The sequence below is a fragment of the Botryllus schlosseri genome, chromosome 4, assembly GCF_051294905.1.
Source record: "Botryllus schlosseri isolate E-star chromosome 4, Bs_hap1, whole genome shotgun sequence".
NCBI classification, from domain to species: Eukaryota; Metazoa; Chordata; class Ascidiacea; order Stolidobranchia; family Styelidae; genus Botryllus; species Botryllus schlosseri.
Window position 1 is genome coordinate 14,063,722 of NC_137239.1, and position 8,702 is coordinate 14,072,423.

At 42.6% G+C, this 8,702-nt stretch overlaps 1 protein-coding gene and 1 pseudogene across 1 annotated transcript in view; one reads left to right on the forward strand and one right to left on the reverse strand.

Moving 5' to 3' along the window:
* Nucleotides 1-1,754, reverse strand: part of LOC145438175 (uncharacterized) — a 29,586-nt gene extending 27,832 nt beyond the window's left edge. The window contains exons 1-3 of the mRNA XM_080315537.1: nt 1,499-1,754; nt 1,333-1,433; nt 1,113-1,247 (exon numbers count right to left, since the gene is read on the reverse strand). Of these exons, the coding sequence (XP_080171663.1) occupies nt 1,113-1,247; nt 1,333-1,433; nt 1,499-1,625 (363 nt within the window). The 5' untranslated portion in view covers nt 1,626-1,754. The remainder of the gene's footprint in view (nt 1-1,112; nt 1,248-1,332; nt 1,434-1,498) is intronic.
* Nucleotides 1,755-2,361: 607 nt separating this feature from the next.
* On the forward strand, nt 2,362-8,598 carry LOC145437090 (patatin-like phospholipase domain-containing protein 6 pseudogene; annotated as a pseudogene).
* Nucleotides 8,599-8,702: the final 104 nt, after the last annotated feature.

Here is an 8,702-nt window from a genome sequence, read left to right on the forward strand (position 1 = left end):
CATTTGCAACATGCCTGGTTACGCTGGCCTGACCGATCGCATCTACAATAGGCCTGGTGCGCACGATATAAACGTTGGCCTGAGCAAGTGCATCTGCAATCGGCTTGGTGCGCAAGATATCGTCGCTGGCCTGAATTATCGCGTCTTTGGCTATCTACAATCACTTAGAGACAATGCCATTAAGTGTATAATGATTAGCGATCGCTATATCATCATGGTATAACAGTGACATTGCAAACAGAATGACCGCCTCGAGCAAACTTCAACCTGCGTAATCGATTTTCGTTAATACTAAAACATAACCATCGTTGGTAACTTATCATACGCGCAAGTTTGTCAACACGAGAAGCTTGTATAATCGGCCTTTACGCATGTACTGTGCATGTACTGCTTGTGCAGGGTGCGTACTATACATGGGTACAGGTTTTTTCCCCAGAATCTACATACCATTTTCAGGGTGCATATTATACATGGCGGCGCATTATACATGGGAAATTACGGCAGTAATTTTTCTCACTTTACACAGTTCCATGACTCGAGTCATGACAGCCCTGGCATCATGTCTTTACCACCCAAAAATAAGTGCTGGGTTTATATGACACATCATATCGGTATTTCTAGTTAAATGCAACATTATCATTGACATTGGCGAATCTTAAACAACAACAGAAATTATGGTGCCTATTTCCAAGTGTTGCTAACAAATGATCAATCATTCACATACATTGTCAATTAGCCTATACAACAGTAAATTTTGACACTCAGTGACATCAAATATGATATAATATTTTTGCAAATCCAAAACTTTCATTCACAATAACTTCTCTTCTACCAGTTGGAAGTGAGAAAAAATTGTTACACATCGTTCTTTCAGGATAATTAACAATTATATGGGGTTGACACTTGACAGTAAAATTTGAAAACTATTAGTTTTATTTTTTAGAATAAATTCAACAATTTCAATTGACACTGCGCCGGCTTCTACTGGTTTGAATTGAGCTAAATCTGATGTGCAGCATTTCTTTAGGCAAACTAACAATCTATTCAGTGAATCCCCGGAATCCGGCAAAATAAGTTAATTTTGAACCACCCTACTATACAAGTCGCAATACCTCTTCGATTGTCTTGACGGAGACTAGCTCTGTATTAGTGTTCATTAACGGGTAACTGTAAGCATCGAATGCATCCTGAAAATCGTCTCCGGGAGTGCTTTCCACTTTTGGAGAGATTTGGCTTGCTTCCGCACACTGAAAATTAGAATGAGGATAAGAAAGAAAGGTGAGAAGGGCATGCTATTTATCATCAAATTTGGAAAAAACTAATCTTGGATACCTTGGAGAGTAGTTCCTCTGCTTCCGCTAGTATTTCTTGGGAGAATTTGTTTCGGGCAGACGATTTTTCAAGATAGAGTATAGGCATGGAGTTGATTCCATCTGTCGACACAGATCACCACGGATTAATATATTGCAGCAATTCATTGTAAATGGTTGTTTGTTACCTGGAAATTTTTCTCCGATAGATTGGCTGTGTTCAATGGTCTCGTAATCATTGTCATCCGCGTCGAGACTCGATAGAGATATTGCGTCGAGTTCCTTTTGGACTTGAGCTTCAATAGATTCTTCCATTATACCGTTAAAAAATCACTAGCAGTTTTTCATCATAGAATAGTTCATCGGACACTTGATACAGATAACTTATAAACCTAGACGTGACTTGAATAAAGTTAAATTTAGTAATGCTTTCGTTACTTTCCCCGCCGTTGAAATCTCAAAACATGTTCATCACGCATGAGTGCTTCGCACCACGTTGCTAGGACACGAACGTAAACAAGAACATTTCAATGAGCCACAAAGTTTCCTAATCAGAATTTGACCATTCTTCACTGCAACACAACGGGACAAACAAAAACATATATTCTTACGCAGAACTTGTCTCTTTATTCTTGCGTCAATCTTGTGATTATCGAAATCTCGAAATGTTGAATTATTAGAAATCCTATGCGGGACGAGATGCAATGAATTATTCCAATATCAACCGTCTCTATATTTTGCGTAATGCCACTATGTTCTCACGCTTATAGTAAGTCAAGAACAGCTCAACTATCAACATCTCAAGCATACCCTCCCCAAGTTTATAAAGCACAAAGCAGTAAAGCACCCAAGCACATTGTTCTTTAGCGTCATCATTCGGATGTGACTGGTCCAGCTGTGACCTGTGATTGATCAAGGAAGATGTTGCCGGTGCCGCGCTTAGCAAATGTTGCGGCTTTGCAAGTTTTGCAGGTGGCATAGCAGGTTTTCGGGCTTTATGTTCGTTGCATGTTTCGCGGTAGCATGATATTTTGTAAGTTTGCATAATACAGGGACAAGAAACTGATTAACTGAACATGCCTTACTCTTACCATAACTTCGGAGCGGCAACGGGCATTGAAGCAATATTGTCATATTTGCGGGTTCGCATATTTCTGTGGGCCACGCGTGGAGAGTTTGCGAGCTCTGTGTCAGGTTTAATTCGATCATTTTCATAGCTAAAATAGAAATAAAGAGTGGGCAAAACTCAATTTGAGAGAAACATACACTACAGGACACGAGGACAGGACATTCAAATCGCTTTTGTCGCTTATTTTTGTGTTATCCTTCCTTTTATCCAGTGTGCATGCCTCTTATTTACATGCTGTAGAAGGTGAGTGTCTAATTGAAAGACTATACTTCAAGTTGTTTTGGCACCCTCCTATCTCTTCATTTTATCGCAATCTTGTGGTGTATTGAATTGATGAGAATTTTAATAAGATGATGATGATGAGTTGATGACATGGAGTCATGGACTAGTCGGGTGTCTGATTTTGAAGACTACTCCAAGTCGTTTTGACGCCTTCCTATCTTTCATTGTATTGAAGTCTTGTGGTATATTGAGATGATGAAATTGTTAACAATAAATGGAATTGAAATGGAATTGGATTGGATGTACTTCAATGATTTTTACCTTGGCTTTTTGTGGTCAGTTTTTCGGGGTGCGTATGGCTGAATTTGATTATAATGCATGATAAATTTTATAATTGTGTATATAGACACAGAAGAACATTTGTTGTTAAGTGAGCGTCAGCACATTCTTCCTACCATCCCTTGTTGCATTTGAAGTAGCCCTCGCCTATATAAAGACACAATTTACATACGTTTCTTTCTACCAAGGTATGAAATTCAAATAGTAATATTCTAGTGAAGCGACCATGCAGTGGTGTTGGAATTTTGTAAGCGGCGCCGCATTATCATATTACGATAAAGTGGCTAATTTTGACATTTCCGACCCCACCCACATCGTGACTGTCATATCCACCATCGCCGTGATCTTGATAGCGCTGTTTCATCACTGGTACAAAAATATTAAAGCCCCGATCGTTGTCAGAGTGCCAGAGTTGGACAGCAGCAGCAAGACAGGATTTCGGAATCGCGACAAAGTGCAGTTTTTCGCCAGAAAAGTACTGAGAAAGGGCAAGGACGCGGCCAGCCGTTTGCAACGTCAAGCCTCTGCTATCAAAGAAGGAGTGTCCATCCCAAAGTACAGCCGATCGGGCAGGCGGTTGCGTAAACGGGAACGGATGTATATTCTTGCAAAACGAGTGTTCCGAGTGAAGCGAGATCCGCCTATGTTGAAAAAAAAAGAACTGCCGTCGTTATTGTTGGAAGCGAAATTGCCGGACGACCAAAAATTAAACCTCCCCGAAGAAATCATGTACCTTTTACAGAGCGTTAAAGTCTTCGGTCACTTTGAAAAAGGTGTATTTCTCCAACTGTGCAGTCATCTTGAAGTTTTAACTGTCGAAAAAGATAAGTACTTGTTCCGTATTGGTGATGCTGACGAGTACATTTACGTCGTACAAGAAGGTCAAATCAATTTATTCATATCCGAGGACGGTCAGGAGATTAAGTTGAGCGAATTTACTCCTGGCGAGAGCTTGCATAGTCTCATCAGCATTTTAGACGTACTAACGGGACACGCGTCTCCGTACAAAACAGTGTATGCACGCGCTATTAAAGACTCTACTGTCATACGATTACCGGTGCATGCTTTTAACGCGGCTTTCGAAAATAACGAGCAAGCTTTGGTGCAGGTCGTGCAAGTCGTGATGACGAGAATGCAGCGAGTCACTTTCCTGGCGCTTCATAACTACCTCGGCTTTTCGTATCAGCTGTTGAGTCAAGCTAAAAGCCTGACTGGGTCGCAGAGGTTGTCGGTGCATTCACTATCTAAATCTCACAGTCGAGATTCGAATTCGGGGGATGAAGCGAATGTGTCTTTTGACGAGCCTGATTCAGCGGTCATAATACCGCCGACAGCACCAATACCGATACTTTCAAAAGGCAAGACGGACGTTGATAAATCCAAGATTTTAAGATTCGGAGAATACGACACAGTCGTATACGATGATGATAATGTGTTTCACAGACAAAGTACTGTTTCCGGGACGAAAATGGTACGCCAGAACAGAATAACCAGCCAAGATGATAAAAAACCTCTCAAAACACCTTCCCCAGTAGATAACAGAAGAATCACAGACACACTGAGTCCACGAGATGAAAAGCTATCGAACAGCGATAAAGAAAGCCTACCCAATCAAGACAGCATTGACGACAACTGCGTTGTCGAATTAGACGAGCCTGACATATTAGATCTCGTCGTGCAAGATATGCTGACTCTTTTCGGGATGAACGATAAGAATATGCTGCAAGAAAACGTGACTCTACTGAGAGTACCGCAAGGTACCAGCATGATTAAAGAGGGCGACCAGGATGTTTCTTTGTATTTTGTTGTGACCGGGGTACTGTGTGTCTCGCAATCAGTGGTGGAACTAGAACACACAGGCGAAAATCACGATATGACTTTGTTTTACACGCTCCCAGGCCATTTAGCTGGACAGTTAGCTGTGCTAACTGGAGAACCTTCATTTTTCTCTGTACGTGCCACGAAAGATTCCGTCGTAGCAAAGTTAGAGAGGAAACATTTTTACTCAATGATGAGGCACTATCCGAGAATGGTACTCAACGTATCACACACTGTAGTTCAAAGACTCAGCAAATTCACGAGGCAAATCGATTTCGCTCTCGATTGGACGCGGGTTGAAGCAGGAAAAGCCTTGTACAGTCAGGACTCTGTGAGCGATAGCACATACATCATATTGAACGGACGTTTAAGGTCTGTACGTGAGACGTATGATGGGAAGAAGGAATTGATGGCCGAATACGGACGTGGCGAAGTTGTCGGTATCACCGAAGCTTTGCGTGGCACGAAAAGAAATTCGTCTGTCCTTGCAGTACGTGATACTGAGATGGCGAAAATACCGGAAGGATTGTTAAAACACATTCGTCGACGTCACCCCGGTGTTGTATCGCGTCTCATGTCTTTAATGTCAGATAAATTATTGGGTAGCAGGTTATCGAATAATAAAGCTTACCGGAGACACCCGGGTGAGGTACTATCACACAAACACAACATGGCAGAAGAAACAAAATTTGCTTATGGCGATGTATCTAATCATCTCGAAAACTTATCCACTGTTGCGATACTGCCTGTAGATCGTAACGTACCGTTGAATAAGTTCTGTCTTGAATTAGAGCACGCTCTGAAAGGAGTTTGCGGAGATGTGCTACATTTGAACAGCGATAACATCAAAAAACGTCTCGGACAAAACGCGTTTGAACAAGCTCAAGAGTATCGTTTGTCTGGATGGCTCGCACAACAAGAAGACTTACACAGAATCGTGCTTTACCAAACTGACGATCACATGTCCGATTGGACTCAAAGATGTATCCGCCAGTCCGACGCGGTATTGATAGTCGCGTTAGGCGAAGGGGAACCAAAAATTGGTCATCTCGAGCAGGAATTGGAAAACTACTCGGTGCGCGCCTTGAAAGTTTTGGTCATGCTACACAGGCCTGACGTGTCCCAGCCTAGCAGGACAGCGGAATGGCTCAACATGCGTACCTGGCTTACCGAACACTTGCATGTGAAAGCGCCAAAGAGGCTTTTCACGCAGACTAGAAAATCAAAGTTGAACGAATACCGTGAAAAATTGTCGCGTAAAGAATTCGATTGTTTCAGCGATTTCAGTCGTCTGTCTAGATTTCTGACTGGCAGAACGGTAGCGCTTGTGCTAGGTGGTGGTGGCGCTAGAGGCATTGCGCAGTTTGGTGTTATCAAGTCTTTAATCGAAGGCGGGATACCTATCGATGAAATCGGGGGCACTTCGTTTGGCGCTTTTTTCGGTGCGTTATGGGCTTCGCACAGGGATTTAAACATATCAAGATCTCTTTTGGTAACGTTTTGCGCGCAAATCGGGTCTATGGCAGGCCAAGTGTTTGACTTGACCTACCCTCTCACGTCTATGTTCAATGGTTGTGGTTTTAACCGTATCATTCACGGTATATTAAAGGATACACAAATTGAAGACATGTGGTTGCCTTACTTTGTCGTGACTACAGACATTACGAACCCAAAAATGAGAGTACACACAGACGGCTCTCTGTGGAGATACGTACGCGGCAGTATGACACTGTCCGGGTATTTACCACCGATTTGCGACCCAAAAGACGGGCACTTGTTAATGGATGGTGGATACATCAATAATTTACCAGGCGATGTCGCAAGATCAAGGGGTGCTTGTAGGGTGATCGCTGTTGATGTGGGTGCCGATTGGGACAGCGAGTTCACGAATTACGGCGATCATTTGTCAGGGTGGTGGCTGCTGTACAAAAAATGGACCGGCAGGTGGACGGGCGCGATTCGCGTACCCGACATGAACGAGATACAAAGCCGTCTTTCGTATATTTCCTGTTACTATTTGATGGACCTGGTGATAAACAGCGATTACTGCACTTACATGAGACCGCCCGTTACCAAATACGGCACTTTGGAGTTTGGGAAGTGGGCCGAAATCTTGGACGTCGGGTATGATTACGCGAAGGAGTTCTTCAGCGAGGATTGGATCAAGACGTTCTTGAAAGATCTGCAAAAATCGGGTCACGACCGATTTTCGGACACTTCCGATGGACGGGATTTGTCTGTGACCGACGCTCGGCGGAAATACTCGATGGCTACTCTGAAAGGGAACGCTTCGTTCACGGATTTATCCGAGCTGCTTAACAACCGCGTGTCTGGATCCGTGGAATACTCTGACGTAGAGTACGAATTGGGTTATGAGTCTTCTCCCGAGTTTAATGCGTCGCCGAATTCTGGTTTTCTGAACAGTCTATCCGAAACCGACGAGCCATACGATACTGCGGGCATGCGGCCGTTTAGGTCTTTGAGCGAAAGGGTGTCATTTGAGGAAGTAGACGGTGACCAATTGGCGGATACTTTGAGTTCCTCATTGTGATTTGTGTCGGTCTCGTGGAAACGCATGCTAAATAGGTGAGTGTATGCCAGTGCCAGACGTCGTACTTTGAATCATGGGCGGAGATGGATGTGTTGCTGTTTTGGGTCGGCAGGCTCGAATATTTGGCGCGGGAGTTAAAAAGTGCGTGTATGTTTTCAGAGAACTCGGTGGGTTTGCCTACCTGTACTGCATACCCGGGCGGTTATGATTTTTGACAACTTCTACTTCACAATTTTCATTTTTTGGCATTACTTGGCCTAGAATACTAACTTTTTACTTTCTTGATAATCGCTACTTGTGCTCGAGCAGAAATTTACGACATTACTTCTTGAGGACCAACGATGACTAGTTTGACGATGGGGGAAAAGATCTCTCTTCACGACTAACGCAAAATTACTAATGACACTGCGAATATGTATATTCTTTGAAAATATATTCATCTCACGCGATTATTAGAACAATTTGACTCATAAAATTGATGCAAACTACTTTTTAGTTCTCAAAACCCAAAGTGTGGAAAGGTCATTTTGCCTATAAAACTATTCGAGTAGATGTGGAAGTAGTCCGATAACAGATCCACTGTAGCAGTGCAAAACCACAGCGACTAACTCTATGTATCTGCTACTCAATTTAGATTGGGTTCAGTGTAAATATCTCTCTAGCACAATCGGTGTACTCTATCAGCTTACAGTACCGGCATGGTGATTGATGTATAAAAGAGAGATCATGTTACCTCGCTGTCAAAGAATGAACACTGTAGTCTGATGGGTGTAACTGTCTTGTCTTATTCCATGATATATGGAAAATTAATGTCATGTTGTCGTTAATTTCAACTGGTCGAATCCTTGCGAGTTGTATCGTGTTTTCCAAAGAGATTTGTGAACTTGTTGCGAACTCCCGCGAGTTATATAGTTTTGATGCGTACAGGGTCATTGCACCTTGGTTCGAACTTTGAAGTGAAGATTCTTTCTGTTTCATAAGTCAAAATATGCCGAAAATGATTCCTCATCTTGGTCTGAGAGTTGTTACATTCTCGAAGTTGAAGTACGACACAATCTCTTGTTTTTGTTATAAGGAAAGCTCCAGGTACACGAATTGCGAATAGTGGAAGCTGTGTCTGAACTACGTACCGACGTGTCTCCTTTTTCTCTCTATTATTGTTCTCGAATGTTTTGTGCAATTTGTTTACCATTGTAGTCATGAACGGAAAAAAAATGTTTTCGCAGTCACCTGTTTAGTGTTTATGTGCGGTGACATCTTCGGAAACGAGCTTCGTTGCCAGATTATTAACGTAAATTATCTTGTACATGAGCGATATCGTTGCGTTAATAGT